At 38.1% G+C, this 21,269-nt stretch overlaps 1 protein-coding gene across 1 annotated transcript in view; it reads right to left on the reverse strand.

Annotated features, from left to right (window-relative positions):
- Positions 1–7,362: 7,362 nt before the first annotated feature.
- The window catches only part of ar (androgen receptor), a 24,414-nt gene continuing 10,507 nt past the window's right edge, over positions 7,363–21,269 (reverse strand). Inside the window, exons 4-8 of the mRNA XM_020598749.1 lie at positions 19,272–19,550; positions 11,725–11,869; positions 8,527–8,657; positions 8,263–8,414; positions 7,363–7,841 (exon numbers count right to left, since the gene is read on the reverse strand). Of these exons, the coding sequence (XP_020454405.1) occupies positions 7,683–7,841; positions 8,263–8,414; positions 8,527–8,657; positions 11,725–11,869; positions 19,272–19,550 (866 nt within the window). The 3' untranslated portion in view covers positions 7,363–7,682. The remainder of the gene's footprint in view (positions 7,842–8,262; positions 8,415–8,526; positions 8,658–11,724; positions 11,870–19,271; positions 19,551–21,269) is intronic.

Below are 21,269 nucleotides of genomic sequence, written 5' to 3' on the forward strand. Positions count from 1 at the left end.
TGTTACCACATTTATTCACTATCTCTATAATTTCCTTTTCAACTATGGGCTTCAAAAACATAGAACTCATGTTCCTTTCGATTGTATTATTATTTATAGTGACGGATGTATCATCTGTACAAATGCTTCTTGCTAAACCAGGACCAACATTCACAAAGAACCTATTAAACTTATCTACTACATCCTCCAATCTATTAACCGGTGTATCATTATCCATAAAATATTGAGGGTAGTTACTCTTGCTGGGACTATTTCTAATCAATTTATTTAATATATTCCAAGTACCTCTCATGTTATTTTTATTATCCTCTAATACTTTAGAGTAATATAGTTTCTTACATCTCCTCAAAATCTCAATTAATTTGTTCTTATACGACTTATATTTTTCTTCCGTCTTTCTTGATCTGTCCTTTATGAATTCCTAATATAACGCATTCTTCTTTTTACATGCATTCTGTAATCCCTTACTCATCCACGGTTTCCCACTGTAATTCCTTTTGTTTTTATACTGCTTGAATATGACTTGGATCCAGATCATACTTTGGTGTGTGGTAGAGCTTATATGGATGTTATTGTGCCATTTTTGTCCTAGTACTGTAGGCACTGTGTAGAAGCAAAACTATTGAAATTGGCCCTATGTCACAATGGTGAAGAATCCTTTAAACATTTTCTGGATCTGGATGATGATCTGGATCAGCACCATAATCAAATGGATTGTTCCGTGGGCCGTACCCTACCCCTCCTAACCATTTCATCTTAATCCATTCAGTACTTTGAGTTATGCTAAGATCAAAAGAAAAAACACTGGTAAAAACATAACCTCCTTGGCAGAGGCAACGAATTAATGTTTTACAAGTGTTCTTTCTCAAAACACTTCAGAATAGTTGACACTTTCCTTAAAAGATAAATAACTCCTTAATGTGGTGTCGGTAATATAACTTGCTACCTCACCCATCTGTGCTGTCAAAGTGCCAATTCACTTGTGAAAGTGTAAAGCTGCTAAGCTTGGGACTTTGTGAGCTTTTCTTTTTATTCAGAAGAATTCAGATATATTTTGCTCAAATGCAATAGTAGTATGCAGATTTGGAGTATACAGTAAATTCCAGGCTGCATCATCATCATCATCTTACTACTTAGGTTTAGGAATATTTAACGTAATGAATTAAGGCCAACGGTGTACGGTCTGTTTGTCTAGACTGAAGATAAAATGTTCAGTTATTTTTCTCACTACTGTGTATGTTGATGACAAAAATTCATTTTGACTCAGTGGAGGTATGTGAATTCAAAGAAAAAATAATAATTGAACAGTAATGATGTCTGTGACGAAGTGGCTTAATTGTTAAGTCACACATTCTTCACAAGTTTTGTATGGAGACAAACTGTTGTTGTTGGGATGACTTGCAAAATTAAAGAATTCTTTAGGCCGGTGTGCCGTGAAAGTTTGAATTCCTCTGACACATTTGTTTAATTAGAAACCTGAAATCAGAAGCAGGTAAATACAGAGACTGATGGGTCCTAAAACTTAGTACTGCTCAGAAATGTGGAAATGTTTGACTGGAAAGATGGATATCCCAGTTTTTTTTTTGTAGTTTTTATATATTCTAAACGTCAGAAAAGAAGTCTCCAAGCCATGCTAGTAGCTCTAAGTCGGTAAACAGGCACAGATGGATTTTAAACAATGTGCATGGTAACATGCTCGCAATGATGTTGCTGATGTTGTGGACATTTATCACGTTAGCCATGTCAGCATGCCAGCAACTGCTAATTAGTGCGAAGAACAGTACAGCTGATGCTGATGGGAAAGCCAGTTTTGCAGGTCCTCGGTCAGTAATGAAAACATTACTTAGACCAAAAGTTAGGAATCACCAGTTATTACAGTTCTAAGAAAACAACGAATACACGTGTACCAAATTTCATGACAATCCACCTGCTTGCAGTTAAGACATTTTACTCAAAGCTACAAATGCGAACCTCATGGTGACACTTAAAAAAAAAAAAAGTCAGGGGGTTGTCTAAATCTTTTCAATAGAAGAACGTTTGTTTAAAAATATATATAAAATAACATTTTCTAAAATTTAAAATATAGTTTCACTAAATTAACAGTTAAACATCAGCCTTCCCACATCATTCCAAATGAACAAGAGGAGCAAATGGGTTCTTGGCATTATCACTGTGTCTGTAATAAAATCCTTTTTGCAGACATTGTATTTATTTTGCCATTCAGACCTCCCACCACATTCCAACCTCCACTGCCAGCCCGAGCCATCGCTCCTCTGCCCTTTTCTTTCCATCAACTTTCTCACAACTACTGTAACAGCCAGAGCAGTAGTGGATGGTTGGCCCACATCAGAGACCGGTGGAAATTTCCTTACTGATTTCATGTCACAATGACCTTGAGCTTCAGTAAATTATTACGCAGCCAAGTACAACATTCTCAAATAAGGGAGCGCACGCACGTCAACAAAAGAATGTGTTCTCACCGAAGCAACCATGCCTAGCTTGGATTAAAGTTATTTAGTAAAACACTTGGAAAGTTGAGTTAGATTTTGGAAGGCCTGCATGTTAAGATATTGTCTTACCCAAGTTTAATTTGCCCTCTTGCCCTGCTTTCATACAGTTTATGTAAGTTAGAATCCAGGCCAATAAACTGAGTTAAAAGTTAAGCCTCTGCATGATGCAAATCTGAGTATCCACTTGGACCGCCTCCCAAGCCTCTGCTTTTTTTTAGTTCAAGAAGAGCCTGTGTTTGTTGTGAAAATGACAAAACTCGTCCTTAGCTACTTTATATAATGTATACAACTGCTTAAATTTTATATTCTCCCATGTTCAGAGTCAATGATTTTAATTGCTTTTAAAAGATGATGCAGCTTTATACCTTTGAAAAACACATACAGTATACTGAAAAACACACAACAGGTCACAAAGGTATAAATCATTCAAGAAATAATTTTAAAAGTCAAGCAGTTGGACACCAAAACAGACATTAAACTGATCAATATATACCGTTACAACAGCATGTACAAAGAACCAGGTTAATATGCAGTACACTGGGCACATACAAGCTATTGTCTACTGACATCATACAAGCACTGTAGCTTACTGTGATTAATATAATTTAAAAATTACAGGGGCATCTCTGGGGCTCATTAGGATGTATGATCCACTGGCACTGGTAATGCCTTCATTTTGCTCCTGTTTAATGCATTAAGATAAAACAGCATTAAAAAAATAAACTACAACATTATTTAGAACAAGGCTAACAAAAAAAGTTAACCATTAACAACAGTTTTACAATGTAGTGCAGTCAGGGAACAAAAGAAGGCTTGATGAATTTAGATGTTCATAGAACTTAAGCATTACATTCTTTTTTAAAATGCTGATGCTCTGAATCACTGTATTGTTTTGCACATTAAAAATATATTTTCTGGGCTTTTCTGTCTCATTAGACAATTGTTTAGTTTCAACTTTACACTGAACTGCTCCTCAAATGACAGCGGACACATTTATTTAAACATTAGGACCACAGACTGTATAAAATTTGGACACCGTGACAGCTGCCAGAAGCTGAGCCACCACGACTCAATCGCCCCCTGGTGGTCAGTTGCAGTAGAGTGCATAAATCCCACCCCCTCCATGTTAGTGGATGGGACATGAGCCAAACTAAAAACTCAAAGTACAAATCAAATAAAACATTTTCCCGGAGGTCATTTCTGTGTTTTGTTTTGTTGTTGTTTTTTTGGTAGATAATACCATGCTGATGTGTGAACAAATCATATTCTTTTTCTGTTAAGGTTGTTTTTAATCTGCTATACGATGATATGAAAAGGGGTCTATTTTGGATTATTTGATCTTGAGCTTTGATTGGCGGTCTGATATGTCACTCAGGTGCTTGGTCGCTGTTGTGCAGAATCTGGTTGCAAGCTGCCAAGATGGCAGCCGCTGTAGTCACGATATTTTGGCTTCATTTTTGCATAGTGGAGGGAAGAGGTGATGCATCGTCCATATTTATACAGTTAGTGGTCAGGATAATCATTAGCTGTGGTCACATTATTTTCATGGATCAACTGTGTTTGTCCATACCTACTGGATTCTCTTTTTGTCACCGCTCTTTGTCATATAGCAAACATTGTATGAAAAGACAAGACGGTGGCATGAAGGCAAGACAGCTGAAGTAAGTACAGGCTTCACTAAAGTTTATGAATGAAATTAACTACAATAAACTGAAACTGTCATAGTCAGCTGGACACAGTACTGTACAGCAAATTATATCATGCCTTGTGATAGGTGCTCTCTGCACTGAACAACAGTGGTACTATCAGTATGCAATCAACTGGATGGATACATGTATTACTTTTTGAAAAGGTGAAAGTTACACATATTGCTATATAACCACACTATGCATGCATGTACAAGCTTTCAAAAGAAATTATAGAAAGTGAATTCACAGTTATAAAACTGCTGACAATGGCCGACCGGTGCAGAAGAAGCCACTCAAGGCAATTAAAAGTTTTTGTTTTGCTTGATTTTAATAAACAAGGAGCAGCTGGATTGAAAGAAGTTATAATCTGCTATGATTCTAGCTCCTTGACCAAGAGATACAATTTAAGTCTAAGTTACACTTTGCATCATGTAGAGCGTAGTTGTATGTACAAAAGGATTTGTTTCATCCTGTTTGGTTTATTCAAAAACTGGTGATTGTTGTCAGATCAATAAATTATCTGTTATACTGTTCAACATCTTTACTGTGGCAGTGATTAGTTATCATCAAGGCATTCCAGAGTTTTTGTGTTTTTATGTGTGTGTGTTTCCTCTCCAAAGTTTAGCAGGGCCAGTCAAGAAGTTTCACATTCTACATCTAAAGGCCTTCCAGTGTTGGGCTGGCTCCAAGTTTAGATCTGTTGTCCTGTTGGAACATTACTGCCCTAACCTAAAGATCTCTGGCACTCTGAACCGACTTCTCATTCAGTATTTGCCTGTTTTTGGCGCCATCTTTTTTCTGTGACCCTACAAGTCTCCCATTCCTTGCAGATACGACCTGCTGCTCACAGCATGACGCCGTCTGCACCATGTTGCCTCGATGCAAGGGTGTTAGTGTAAGGTGACAAGCTGTGGACTGCACTTAGTGCATTACATTATAGGTGATGACTTTCATTTTATCAGTTTGCTTCAAGCTTGTAATTTGCACTGTTCTTACTTCACATGGGTTCAATATTCTCCATAGGGACTGTACAGTATTTACACAGACACCGTTAAGCATGCAGAAGAAGGTATGGTGCATCTGTGGCACAAATAACTAGGTAATAATAACTCATGTTGCCTTTTGGATTGGGTTGTAAAGTCATCAGAAAATGTAAATTGATTTTGAAGCTGTGCTGTGGATAAATAAGGTAACTTCTGTCAAATTTTCTCCACTTTCTCTTATACCAAGAACCTGCTTTCACTAGTTTATACACTACATATTTGGAAGGTAATGCTTTATACTTGGTAGCATAAAGAGAAAATGGCTCTATGCATTTGCTGCCAACATGATAAGACAAGTGCAGAACAACACTAAGCACACAGTGTTCTAGAGATGTGCAGCACCGGCTCAGTCAAACAAGCGCAATGCACTGTGTGAAGACAACACGTGTAAATGCTCAAGCACTTTAAAGCATTTTTCTCTTCTGATAACAAGGTTGTAAAAGTACATCATTCGGGCTGACAATAATTTGCTGAAATTTTACACTGTACTACTGATCATGTATGATATTTGATTTTCAGGAGTAGATAAAAGTAAATACTGAAATATTGTTTATGCTAATACACAACTGAGGTTTTGGTTGTATGGCTGCTACCCGAACACAGCACCTGATCTATAGCTTGACATGAGCTGTCATCCTGTCTGCTCTTCTTCCCAAAGACAAGATAAATAAGCCTCTGAATTTATTGTGTTTTAATCTTCAATAATTTAACCCAAAGAAGCAGTAAATACAACTGGGAGGGAATTTTCTTTCACCCTAGCTGGTGAACAGCCTGTCAGCATGCAAGTGGTAGTAAAAACGATGTAATTAATTATTGACTCAATTGACTTATACTTTCACTTTTACATTTTTGGACTTCTTCTGTCCTCACAGTAGGTTTTATCCTAACTGCTCACCTGCAGCGCTAAAACTACTGTATATTAATTACAACAGCAGAAATATCAAACTTATTTCAGCAAACATAATATTTTAATTAAATAACTGACTATCATATCTACACTGATTTTCATAGCAGTCACTCAGGCATTTTTACACATTTAATTAGGGATGCACCAATGCTGATACCAGTATCTGTCCAATACCACCCTTCGACTCGTACTAATAAAAGCTGTCCAATTCAACACACCGATACCTTAACAACATTACACTAACCTCCCACTGATTTGATAGGCAGTGGAAAAAATTTTCAGTGGTTCAAAGATATTTGTTAGATATGTGACAACTACAAAAGTAAAGCCGACTATGAGATGCGAGTCTCTGCTCTGCTGTGTGTGAGTTTGTGATGTCAACGCTCAACATGGAACAAAACAAACAGTAATGGAGAGTGATTAACCAAACACCTGTTGAACAAGCAGAACATGACAACAAACTTACTAAAATGGGACATCTTCACTCCCCCCGTGATTAAAAGGCCTGGTCCCATTCACCCACTAAACCCACATGGTGCCCTTTAAGCTGGCTGTAATCAATTGTTGTGATTGAGAAGAAACAGGTGCTAATTTTATGTAGTTAACAGTGGAGTCTAATGAGCTCTGTGTATGAAAATGAGTTGAATTCTTGTGGACCTGGAGGCTGAGTAGGAGAGCAGTGCAGGAATGTGTCCAGCAGAGAGGACAGGGTCAGTAGCCAGTTTAAAGGAAGAGCTGCAACCTTGTTAAATCAAACATTTAAATTGCCCACTATGATATTATGCTCTCCTTAACTTCGACATTCTGGGCGGCAGGGTCATGAAATCATGTCATCCTAACACAGGGTCACACTCCTAAAAAGGTTAAAAACCATTACATTCATTAAGTTGTGCAGTGGGCTACAGAAAGTCAGTAACGTACTATATTCAATAGGAACAGTGGCAGTGCTGTGTTCATTATCACAAAATGTATTAAGGTCATTTGCACAGCCTCCTGTTAGGTAATACTTAATGGCAACCAGAAGGTAAATCTCATAAAAATAAAGTCTCTAAAGTCACTGCGTTTTTATAATAATTGTAATTTTTATAATAGAAACTTCATTAAGTACTTGTATAGGTACTTTGTATCAGCAAGTACTCAAATTATATGTATTTGCCACGGTCTAATGAAGATCATGTGGAAAACCAAAAGTTTTTAGCCCTGCTACTCTTAGGTTGCTTTAATATTGATTTACAGACTTACTGTGCATGTTAAATTGCATTTGTTCTCCAGGTAAAACCACAAACTCTCCACTCCACAGCAGCAGAGCTGTCAACAGGTGATGCCTTGCAGCTTTGCCGCTCTTCAGTTAAAAGCTTTAACAGTTCTGCACAAACAATCTCAATTATCGCTAAAGTCAAAAAAACAAGTTGAGCAATAAAGTAATGATTACAGGACAAGAGGTCAAACTGGTAGGAAAGCAGTACAAAGCTTTTGTTAATGTTTATCAAGGCAACAAAAATGAGTTGGTTTTTGATTTACAAAACAACAACTTCTACTTGTGAAACAAGATTGGTTTAGCTAAACCTGTCAGGATCTTTGGTACATGCACCGAGATGATTTCTCCAATCATCTCTGGGTAGCTGACCTTTGTGTGAGGTGACTGAGCCTGGACAAAAAGGTCAAATGTAAACTGATGGAGCTTCTTTACTGTCTGAAACAGAAGGAAAAATACAAAGAGACATCATTTGACATCATCATCAAGTTACTCCCAACTAACGCGCTTCCAAAGAATGCATGGCCTAAAAATGTAAGGACTGGAGAGCTCTGAATTATAGTAAACTCATCCATACACTGAACAGTAGTTGGATGTTTTAAACTTCTAAGTTTCTACTTGTTCTGGCATGAAAGCAGCACATCTTTGTAGGGTATTAAAAACACAGCATAGCCTTGAATTTAACTGCATATATCACCACTAAATGTTTTAAGTACCAGAATTAAAACCCTTGATTTATATTATTTTCCCTGTTTTTCTAAATTGGTACAATGCAGCCACATGTTCTAACATGGGGAAGGAATATGTGTGTACATATATTAACTGTTAGGCTAAAATGATAAGCAGCAGTGTAGCTCACCATCTGGAGAGAGTCCAGGAGCTGAGTGAGCTGGTAGAACCTCTGAGAACAATTGGTCGTCATTCGATAGTTAATGAGGCGATCGAGTTCGTTGATGTAGGTGAGACGCAATTCATCAAAGTACTTCTGATTCTTCAGACCCTCAACTGGAACTGGTGAAAACAGTTAAGTGTTGACTACATGTTTGTGACTTTGTTCTCTTTACTGCACCTCCACTAGTTTGTTTTTGATGTTTGGATGCTCAGTACACAGGACAGTGCTTACTAATGCTGAAGAGGAGCAAGGCCTTCATGCAGAGAAACTCCTCCTGGGTGACCTGCAGCAGCGCAAACTCCTGTGAAATATGTCTCATCCGTATGCAGTGCTCATACATGGTGGAAACGTGCATCCGATGTCTGCAGGCGTAAAAAGGTCAGAATGAGAGTCATGAATGCATGGGAACGTTCAAATCAAAAGAGGTGGCAGATAAATTACTTGATACATTGGACATTTATTCTGTAAGAAATCACTACAGAGGAGGAAAAAATGTTGTAATGGGGACAATGACAGTGAGTTTTCTTTGTAGCAGTACATATTTCTGCAGTGTGATCTCAGAATCCCTTCATTTATCACTGGGTTAAGGTTCAGGATTGGAGGTGACTGGTTATTTCAGCAATCTTCAATTATTTCAACAGGCATTGGAGAACAAGAGGGGGAGGTCAATGCTTGCCATTTCTTCCAACAATAAATCATTTGACCTTTATTATGAACCAGGAAAAAGACAGTTTGTAACATATTCTTATGCTGTGAAGATAAAAAGGAAATTTTACCAATTGCAGACTACAAAAAGAAGCTCAAACTGAAAGTCAGAGAGATATGAGCTGAATAATGAACTGCATATTCTGTCTCTGCAAATAAATGCAGAGGTTCAGTCTAGTGGGTGTAAATGTTTAATAAACACAGGCCAGTGTATACTATAATTAATACAGAGTTCACAATAAGCTAGATGCTAAAAATAATGTCATAGTTGTGTGCTCAGGGGTCTAATAAAGCCTAAATTACAAAACTGGTGGCAGCAGTTTTGTAAATTAGGCATAACCAGTGATGTTAGTAGACAGTGAGTGTTTAATGAAAGAGCCACTGAGTTGATTTGTGGGAAATATAGGACTCTGTGTTTTAGGGGATTGCGCCATAATTAGCCATCTGCTATAAGCTTTTTAACCTGGAATTCCAGTACTGAATCTCTGAAAGGGCCCTGTATTTAGAATCAGATATCAGTGACATTGTCCTAAACTAATGGTAATCTTACTGTATTAACAATAAAATCACAATGTCATTCTCTTCCTTCAAGGCTGATAAGTTTCAGTCTGTTACAGCTGCATGGACACTAAGGCTTAACTCATGGATAAAAGGATCTAACTGACTTGCAACTATATAAAAGCAAGTAGGAACACTGTCCTGATATACCCACTCTAACTGATCCACACTGATGCACACAATTACATGTAAGTGCCACAAAAAGATTTGCATGACAACATACAAGTGCTGGTAAACACAATGACCTGCAGGAAGTGCATTAGTGTAGAGCTAAACTAATGACAGGTATATTTTCTAAAAGTCCTCTTAAACTAATGCATTTACTGACTGCTGCAGGACTTAATCTGAACAACAAGTAAATCAGGCTGACGTGCTCACTCTGTGATATAGTAAATGTTCACGCTACCTTCCATACATTCATATGACAACGTTATAATTCTTGAGTCCAGGATTCAGACGAGTTCAACTCGAGTCCTGATTTTCAGTATTTGTGACTCGACCTGGAGGTGACTTGAACTATTCTTTGGTGACAATGGGGACTTGAGACTCAACTTGGACTGGAGATTTAGTGACTCGACTACAGCACTGGCCTGCACTCTGTGTCTATAGTGTTGAGCTTTGTCAGAAACTTTGCTGTGTTGTAAAATTATTGCAGTGTCACATTCATGGACACTAAAACAGCAAAAGCAGAAAGAACAAGGTTTTAGGTGACACGGTGATTGTTCTACATATAATTATAAAAAGCTTTACGTATATGCTTTCCTGTAAATTAAGCTTTTGTGAATAAGCGTCTACTTATGAATAGTGTCATTAATGTGAGACATTATTTACTGTTCATATTAACTGACACTTTATTTACAACTTTATTTATTCAGTGCAGGGTCACTGAATAAATAACCTGCCTCACACTGACATAGTTACACAGTCAAGTCTGGGAGCTGCCTAGTATGAACATATCTGTTGGTCACTTAGATGCTTCAGTGGAGAATGTTTGGTTTTGTTGCTCATTTAATTCCTCTCCCAGATTTTTCATGATGGTTCAAGATTGAGCCAATTTTTAGTGAAGTGCTGCTACAGGCCTCCAAGTGCTGAGATGTTGTATCTTGAGAAAATTAGCAATTTATTAGGAAGACTGTCTGAGGAGAACAAAGAAGTATTTATATTGGGTGTCACTGCCCTGTTAAAAAGAAAATGTCATTAATATCCTCTGCATGTAGTTTAAAACAGGTTATGGCAGTACCTACTAGAGTTACAGTTAATGCTGCAGGTCACATAGCTCTTCATCATGTACTGATCATATTTATACAAATGTTTCAGCATTGTGTTCAGATATTATATTTGTTCCAATTGGTTATAGTGACACAAATTTTGTTGGTTTAGTTTAATTTTATATATACATATTATTTTTTATTTGTTTCATTTAAAATTGTTGATATTTTGTGACCTTGGTGAAGATCTGATCACGTTTCATGACCAATTTATGGAGAAAACCAGGAAACTGCAAACGGTGCCAATACTTTTTCTTGCGACTCTATAAACAAGCATAGACGGCAAAATTCATGCATTTGTATAAAGTGTTGTTACATTTGATGAACAGGAGCATTGTGCTGGACAAACATAAAGAATTAATGCTTATGAACTGAATAACCACTGATTTATAGATCAACTTACACTATCAACTATATCTAAGGTAGTAAACATTTGATGGAACTAAATAAGATTTCAGGTGATGTATCCATTAATGCTCCTTGCTAATACTTGAACAGATCTAACTACTGTTGTTTTAACAGTCAGATCTGAATCAGCTTCACTCACCAGGATCATGAGAATTTGAATGCCTGTAAGCTAATGTTCCCTGGTCAAAGTAAGAAAAGAACATCTAAGGCTAAATTGGATGAACACTGTCCTAAGCCTGCAGCCATTTCTACTTTATATTTGTAAAATTCAACAGATGACTTTGTGCAAGAGCAGGGAAGCCTGAGGCGAAAGATAAAGAAAGACATACATGATAACAGAAAAACTGGTGTGTCTGTATTATATATGAGAGCACCAGTACACTCACTGGGGTGATTTTTAACTATAGCGTGTTGGTCACCTCGTGAAATCTACCTGATAAAATCCTTTCAGGGAACATAATTGAATTTAAGAATTCAGAACTGTACATACTCATTGAACACAAGATCCGGGGCGAAGTAAAGCATCCTGCCATTGACGTTCTTATAGGACCTCCATCCCAGAGCCAACACCATCACCCCCATCCATGAATGCTGAATGATAGTCATTTGGTCGTCCATATGGAGATTTCTAAACCCTAGGGACAAAGATTCTCAGTCATAAAATGTGACAGAACATTTTGTGCTAAAACATTATGAATACCAGAACATTTATATTAAAGTACTCCACCCAAAATCTTGAATATCAAACAACTCATTTTAGGGAACACACTGGCCTTTTTAAAACTGTTCTAATTGTTTGCCTCAGATGACCTGGTTTCCTAAGGATGGTTCAGGGCCACTACTTTTTAATCTTTTAATTAACAAACAGCTTTATGTGGCTGTGTCTCCTGATTGCACAGGACCAATTGATGATTTCTTTTAGACATTAGTTCCTGAATGTCACAAAACCTCTTATAGCTCAACTAGGATAAAAGACTTTCTAGACTATTATGCTGCACATTTATTGTTTAAACAATGTTTTAAACTGTATTTAGAAGCAGCCAAGTGGAAAAAACATTGCGATTTTGTAATTCCCGGTCAGAGATATCGTGCAGTCTTTCCTCTACAATTATGAGTGTCGCTGCTGAAATATCAAATGGTTCATTAATATTCAGAATGAAATGAAAGCACCATTACTTTCTACACTGTTTCCACTCTGTGCAGCTGGCTGTGGCTAGTATGAAATGAAGGTGACCCTACCACAAACCCATACAAAAGTGATATCACCATTTTGCAGGCCCCTCTAGCAATTTTGGTGAGTGCGTAAGCAGCAGCTGGCCGGTTCAGTTAGAAGCAGCAGCATACATTAAACAGATAGTATGAAGAATTACTAACTTCTGTAAAAAATACTAGCAAGAGCATAGAGCTGATTACACTATGAATAAAAGTCAATTTCTGCGTGCGCAAACCACTTTTGAGAAATGTAATATTAATATTAAGCAGAGGTCTATTATGTCAGCACCTCATTAACACCCTAATGATTCCAAAGTGCTCTAATTCATTTGAACACCGTTTTCAGATCTTTGAAAGACTAGCTCATTAAAAAAAGAAAGGGTGATGTGGCCATGGAGGAGCTAAGGTCAGTAAAGTAAAGTAAGGATACAAACTAGTCACCTATTAAGTTAATGAGAGGATGTTTCTGTTCGATATTAATGTGGTAATGCTGTTATGCAAATGAAGCAAAATGAATATGTTGTTTTCTACAGGTTGCTGACTGGAATGCTTATGTGTGTTCCCTTAACAGACATGTAGAAGGCAATGCAGGTGAAGGAGGAAGAAAGGAGAGACCAGCAAAGAGGAGAGAGAGGAAAGGGATGCAATAGAGCAGACATTTATTACTACAGAACCCCACGTGTCAAAAACTCCCGGTAAATTAACACACACATGAAAGTATGAAGACGAATTACCCTGTGTCTAGCTAGTCCTTCAACATGAATCACAGTTAAACTCATGTCTGACCAAACTGGTTTTCATTATCTAAAACACCACCATGTGTGCCCACTTCCGTCTCTCTGACTGACAGTGAAACACTAATGCTTGCTTTTCATCTTGCAGCCACGTTTGTTGCAGTGTTGGTCTGACACAAATCACAGCTGTTTCAGAACTTTTTTGCCTGGAGTACTGACTAGGACCAGAAGGAGAGAACAAATTACACCCAGTCTTTACAGTTCCCTGTGAGTTTTGTTGTGATTTCAAAATTCTTTTACTTTTTCCCTTAACTACTCTTTTTCGCATTTAAAGTGCTTCCTGGTCTTGCAACAGCCTTCTTGTCTGACATGCTTTCAGTGTGGTCTCTCAGTCCCTTTGGCAATTTAAGTCTTTCACTTGCTCCAAAGAGGTGGACAGCGACTTCTGGTGAGCCAGCTTTTACTTTTTATGCTCTGAGCTCTTGAAACAGTTTGGTCATGGCACTGTAAAAAAATGTTTTTTGTGTGTGTGTTTTACAGAAATATACCTTAAAATATTACAATTTTTTTTTATATTGAGAGCATATATACCTGTAAAATACAGTAAAATCAGTTTTTTAAACAAAACATTAAATAAATGCAAAATAAAAGTTATAGTCTGTAATTTAACATAGTGGGAGTTTTAAACAAAAGTTAATAGCTAATAAATGGTTTTGACTGGGGCTCAGGAGGTAGAGCGGGTCGTTTCCTAACCGGAAGATTAGTGGTTCAATTTTCAGCTTGTCCAGTCAACATGTCGAAGTGTCCTTGAGCAAGACACTGAACCCCCAGTGATAACACTGGTCTGTGAGTGTTTGTGAGTGCAAATGGGCGAATGGCCAAGTAGTGTGAAAGTTCTTTGAGTGTGCTGTAAAAGCGTAGAAAAGTGCTATACAAGTATGAGACCGTTTACCATTTAATGCTGGCTGAAGCATCAATCATTTCCCATGCTTATCTGAGTCAGAAGAAAAGCAAATACAAGATGTAGATATCTTGGGTAGATGTTACAGCTAACTAGAATGATGACCTGGTCATTGGGTCAGCCAGCAAGTTGACCCAGTTGTATGATACGCATAAAAATTATTTGACTAAATTCATGTTTATTCTGTAGCTAACCAATTGCCCTAATGATGCAGTTTCATGCCACTTTTTGTTTTCCAGAATCTCTACAATGAAGGTAATGATAGTGAAGTTAGCACTAGCTATAGAATCTCCATACCGATTTTAAGGAGAAATACACCAGGTAAAAAAAAGAAGTTATTCTTTAATGCGTATGTTGCATGGTTACTTTTATGGTTAATTTGGAGGGAGACGTTTATCTTTTGATTTGTATAATTCGAATGACATAGTGGAACCGTGGTTAGCACGTCATCTCACAGCAAGAAGGTTCCAATCATCCTCCAGTTTATTGTATAATTCGAATGACATAGTGGAACAGTGGTTAGCGCGTCATCTCACAGTAAGAAGGTTCCAATCATCCTCCAGTTTGTGGTTCTCCACAGCAGAGGGGGATGGTTTCCTGTAGTCATTGATGTCCTATAGGCTTCTGCACACAGATGAGGGGTAGTTGGCTGAAAAGAGCTTTTTGGAGTAGCTCTGCTTTGCTACTCTGATCTTCATTGTCAGTGTGTTCCTGGCCTGCCTGTACAGGATCCTGTTCCCACTCCTGTAGGCCTCCTCTTTGGCATGACAAAGCTGCTTGAGTCCTACTGTAAACCAGGGCTTATTGTTGTCGTATGTGCAGAAAGTCTTTACAAAACCCGATGTATGATGTCACAGTGTCACTAATTTCATCCAGGTCTGTGGATGCAGCTTCAAAAACCCTGCAGTCTGTACGGTCAAAGCAGGCCTGTAGCTCTGACCTTGCCCGCTCAGCCCATCTCTTCAGTGTTTTAGCTACAGGCTTTGCAGCTTTAAGTTTATGCCTGAAGGTTGGGATGAGATGAACCATGCAGTGATCAGAGACCAAGGGCTTCACAGGGGACAGAATGATAGGCGTCCTTTATGTGGTCCAGTGTGTTTTTGTCCCTGGTGGTACAACTGATGTGCTGTCTGCATTTAGGCAGTTCATGGGTGAGATTTGCCCTGTTAAAATCCCATAAGACAATGAGTAAAGAGCCTGGATGCTTCTGTTTCATGCAAAAATCCTGGTCAGCTAGGTGCTGCAGTGCTTTGCTAGCACAGGCCTGAGATGGAATGTGAACACTGACCAGGATAAATGAGGAAAACCGCATGAATAAAATAGAGTGCAGTTAATGAACAGAGTCTCCAAGTCCTTGATACAAGTTTTCCTTAACACTGTATCATCCTTAACACCAATCTTCATTTACAGTATGTAGGAGCAGATTCCTTCTCTCGTTTTCCTGGATAACTCAGTTACACAATCCACTCTGTGCAGTTGGAAGCCCGGCAGCTGTATTGTGCTGTCCACAAACAATTTGCTGAGCTACAGTATGTCTCAATGAAGCACAGAGCAGCAGAATGCAAGAAGTCAGCGTTAGTCCAGTTGACAAGATGTAGTTCCTCTATTTTGTTGGCTAGAGAGCGAAGATTCACTAGATGGATGGATTAGAGCTGGCGTAGTTACCCTGCTGGGGTACCTTAACCAGGGCACCCACACGCTTTCCTCTCCTGTATCTCCTCCAGGTCTCATAGATAGATGCAACTCCTCCGACTAGAATGTCCACACAATTTTTTTCCGTCCGTAAAAATGAGAGAAAAAGTATTAGGAATGAGTTGTCATATGTTTAAGAGCTCTTCTTTGGTGAAAGTAATCCGGGATGGATTGCGGAAAACTAACAAAAAGAAGCCAAAAACTGCAAAAGAGAGGACACAACCGAGGCTACCATCCGCGGTGCCACCTTGGCTTGAACTCATCTTTAGTGTTCACTTATTTGTTAGCTAATATTAGATTTTGTAATGCTATGGAAAGATACTGTAAACTGTAACTGTTTGAAACTGAAACTTGAAACTTGCCAACTGCTAGCTATTGCCATGTTATCACATCATGCCTTAACTTAACACAACTTACCAGGTTACACAAGAGGAAAAATGTCCATCCCCCAAAATCATATCCAACCCATATCATTTTGCTGAAGTGGCCCACTCCTAGCTACCTTCACATGGAAGCATGCACACCTTATAGACCTGATCATACCTGATTCACATGGCAAACTGGTTGGCTGACCAAGGGTCCAAAATTACTAGCAAGTGATTACTCTATATGACTGTGCTACCAAAACCATTCAAGCATGTTTATAACAACATGTTTTCTAGGTTATCTCACACATCACCAGGATGAACACGTTAAGTGTTTAATGGGCTATGGTCTAGCATTATGCAGTTGGGCACTGAGCTACATTACTCTGAGTTCTTTCTATTTCTTTGCCCCTGCTATTTACATACACTAGGAATAAGCCTTTAGAAACTACTCTAAATGAATTAACACCTTAAAGACAATGTCAACAAAAACTGGACATTGCAGGCATCATAAAAATAGACTTAATGGCAGAGCATGTAGGTTGGATTAAATTAGTACATGTGTACCAAATAAATTAAAACCATTGAGTGAACTTGATGTATTCTCTTAGGAAGATATTAATATATCACATGTTCATCTAAACCTTTTATAAACATATTACATAATATCCATAGTGTGTATTTTTTAACATTCAGTTTTATCATATGTAAAAACAGGTTCTCATATTTACTTCAGGAGCCAAAAGATAACGTGAAATCTTGCTGCAATAACAAAACTTGAAGTCACAGATCCTCAGATGCCTCTTCAGCCCTTAATTCTAGACAGAAGATATCTGCTCTGACCTGCTGTAAGCAAAAACACTGTCTTCAGCCTTTGACCTCAGTGACAGGTACATTTAACTGTAGAATGATTTTGGACAGTGCACAGTTCTTTTGTAATTAATGCTGGAGAGTCAGAGCTGGAGTCTAGAACAATCTGGCAGGTTACTGGTGGGAGAAGGCTGCTTATAATGGGGTGAAAACCGGTGTGATCATTGAGGAGCAGGTGAAACTAATGTGAGTGATGATTGAAGTAAAAAGTCCGAAACTGTGGTGAAACAAAAACGGGAAGTAAAGTCAAAATAAGCGCACAAAAGGAAGCAAACGGAACCGAATCATGACACTTGTGATTTCCCAGTATACTTTGTGGTCTGTTCAGCTAATGAATGGCCGAGACCCACCGGTTTTAATTTCAGCACCAAGGGAGCTCCAGTGTTCATTCGTTCATGAGAGGATCTCCACTGTTGTTCAAAAACAATTAAAAATACATCAGGGAAGCACACCACTGGACTGCGTGATGTTTTTTTCATTACGAAACCCGATACGGTTTTGCTGCCCATAATTTTCTGAAGTTAGCATGAGTCAGAGTCAGCTGTGCATACATGAGATCTTGCATGAGCTCTCAGCTTTGTTTATACTTTCCAATAACTCCTCATACTCAGGTCTGGGGTTTGCTAGTGTTACTCCATACAATATAGTGTGTGTGTATACACAATTGTATGCAATTCAATGCAACGCTTTTGCTTTAGCACCTGTGTTTATGAAATGTTGAAGTTTATGGTGAAATTGTCATAAATGTATAAATTCAATTATATGTTTATTATTGAGGTCACAGTTAAAGGAGGCGTTATACTGGACTACATTATATTCAGACTCTCATGTATGTAGCTGGGGAGAACAAAAATATCAAGACATGGATCTGGTTCAACTTTTGCTGTACCGGATGGTGACATCATCCGTCAAAGGTATTGTGTTGACCAGTCTCATACAGGGAAACGTGAATGAAACCACTCGCATTGACACGCCACAAAGTGGCTGTATTATACACGCCTACAACACTCCTTTTGCAACCGCTCACCCCCTAACCAACCCAGCCCCCAACATTCAAACACAGCAGGGAGTTTACTGCACGCAGTCTGAATGCCCACTACCTTGTCAAACATGTGGGTTGGTGTGCTCACACTAGAACATCACCTCCTGCAGTTGTTATGTAAATTTTCACGCTTTCTAGCACTGTGTGACAACTGGTCATGAGTCTAACCAAAATACATTCAAGCTGGAGCTGGCCACAGCACACATACTCAGAGACGAACTACACTACCACCTTGAGCTACCTTCCACTGGGAGCTAAATGGTTGATACTCAAAGAACAGATCTCTGGGTAGCTTTTCCAAGTTTACGAGCATAATCATAGTTTTCCACACAAAAATGTTGTATCTAACAAAAGTGATGAAAGGCCACATCAGAAAAACTATACAAAAGTGCTAGTTTACTGCATTTGGTGTAGGTATGATAGCTCATGGGATGGAACAATAACGTTATTATTCATTATCATAAAAGGAAACATGTCTTATCTCTGGCCAGTTTTAAAAGTTGCTATAATCAGCGTTTTTATATCAACAGTAGATAAAGTGGCTGCCTAACTTTGCCGTTCCCCTCAGCTTTATGAATCATTTTAGTGTATTTCAGCTCCTTGTTTTGGTTTTATGGAATGCAATTTCACTGTTCTGATTGAATCTCAGTGCTTTCATCAGTGCCCATGTTGTACAGCAAACAGCTGTTTTCAGGCAGAGACCAGCAGTGGCTAGCTGGTGAACCTATTGGAGCATTTAGCTGCAAAACAGCCCAACATATTGCCTCAGGAGTTGGTAATGAGCAAAACAGAATTAAAAGGAGCAGAAAATATTGCACTTTACCTTTATCAGACACACACACAAATAACACAAATAATAACAGACACTGTTGCTGTGTCTGCTGGATGTGTAATTGAGCAGTTTTTTGCTAACACATATGCTGTACTGACTTCAAAAAGGTGATAATATATTCAGTCCTGTGTTTACAGCTTGTTTCCACTACTCCCATGTGCCCCAAAAATCAGAGCATTCATTAGTCATTTCACAGCTAACGGTGAAACCTTTTTGAAATAAAACAAAATGAGAAATGCCTAACATGAGAATACATAAATGAATAAATAACTCTGTGTGATTAAATAAAAAAATCAGCTGATCTACCAAAACTTCAACCGGTGTTCTACCTGGAAGTCCTTTCGCCCATTTGACCACTTTGACCAGTTGTCTCTCTCCGAGCTCATTGAGGCTGGTGAGCAGGGTGGCTGCTGATTCTGGTTGGCCGTAGTCATATCCTGCATTTACCACCTCGGGCTCAATGGACTCCAGGATGCTAAGGAAGATCAGCTGGGAGCTGAAGTTCACATCTGCTTTAGGAGAGATACTCCGGGCAACCTCAGCAGGTTCCTGGACAGGATGATCCTCTTCAAGGGTTTTCTGTTGTCCAATTTTCTTTAGTTTACGTGCTGCAAGCAAAGGCAAGAAATAAATAATATGTTCATTTGTTAAAAGGCTCCATCTTTACACACCTGACCTGTATGCCTTTTCACTTACTTAATTGAAATAAAAAAAATGTAAAAGTTACCATCAGATGATATTTTTTGCACACTATTAGATCCCTTCAGTTCAGGCTGTGAGAAGTGATTGAATTTGCCTGGTGAATCCAGCTGTCCTTGCTCTGAGGACTTGGAGCCATGATGGATTTTCTGCCTTTGATTTTATGATTTGTTACTGCACAATTGGACCCCTTACAGCGAAATGAGGCAGGTAGAATGAACAGATGATGTTCATTTCACAGGGTTTCCCCAGTCAAAATGTAATAGATCCCAGTACAATTACATATACGTGTGGGAATAGTTTTAAAAATGGTATAAAACATGAATGAAGAGGTAGAAATTACAACCTGTTTCTGCTGTATGTCTTTCTATCGTGTGATCTGGTGACATGCACAGTATTTTGTTTACACTTTTACAATAAGCTTCTACAGTACGTTTCTAATGAGATCGTCAATGTTTAACTGACAGACCTCTGCCTCTCATGTATTATACTTATTAATAAAAAAAAAAAATGAAGCAAATATGATGTTTATCAGTCCTGACCATTTGGTTCACAATCAGCAAATCTCTTCCTCTCAGGTCATCATTTCTACAGTAAATAAGACAATCTGAACATACTGTATGCACTCTATGGGTAACTAATACTGTTACCCAGTATAACTACTACTAATACTGTCTGCACACAGTGTAATTCTGCTTTCTAAATCATCTGTTAGAAATGTCTCATACTGCAATTATGGCCTTTAAGTTACCCTTTTAAGGGAAATAGCCTTTCACCAAACAGCATCTACTAATAATTTTAAGGATATTGAATGAAATTCCATTTGAAAGAAAACTCTCCAACCAGATGAGTCTCATCTGGTGGAAAGCCCTCTGGACATTGTGTATGAGTGATTGCTGACAAAATGCATGAATGATTTTTTTTTTCCTTTTACTTTTACAGAGGTATGAAAAGATGCCTTTTAATGATAGATTGTGCAGTTTCGTATTATATCTGTGTTTCCTTATGCACTACAAACCATATAGGGATTAACAGACGACAAAATGCTAGAGAAGAACAAATACTCTACCCCATAAAAAAAACCTTGTTCCTCCATCTTCAGCAATGACAAAGCTACAGTTTCTTGCCCAACAGATCTGGAAATTCAGAGGCAGCTCCTCTACATGACCACCTGCACTTACACACTACAGTAAATTTCGGCCGGATCTTTTATTCGATGGAGTATATTTCCATATACAGTAAGTACAGATACAATCAGAATGGAATAATTTTTTATTATATATGTTACAGTGGCATCTACAACAAAAATAAGACCCAATTTCATGATCTAATCTTTGACAATCACTTTCAGTAGGTAAAAAACAAACCTTCAATTGAAAATTGGGGGAGCTAATATAGAACGAGTATATGAAATTAAATTTCTAGGTGTCATAGTTTATGACAAATTCTCCTGGAAATCTCATATTAGATATATTCAGCACAAAATAGCAAAAAATATATCGATATTGGCAAGGGTTAGATATATTTTGGACGGGAAAGCACTACGCATTTTGTATTCTTCATTGATTTTACCATACTTAGAGTATGGTGTTGAAAACTGGGGAAACACATACAAAAGCTCACTTCAA

This window comes from Monopterus albus, unplaced genomic scaffold (assembly GCF_001952655.1).
Source record: "Monopterus albus unplaced genomic scaffold, M_albus_1.0 scaffold39.1, whole genome shotgun sequence".
NCBI classification, from domain to species: domain Eukaryota; kingdom Metazoa; phylum Chordata; class Actinopteri; order Synbranchiformes; family Synbranchidae; genus Monopterus; species Monopterus albus.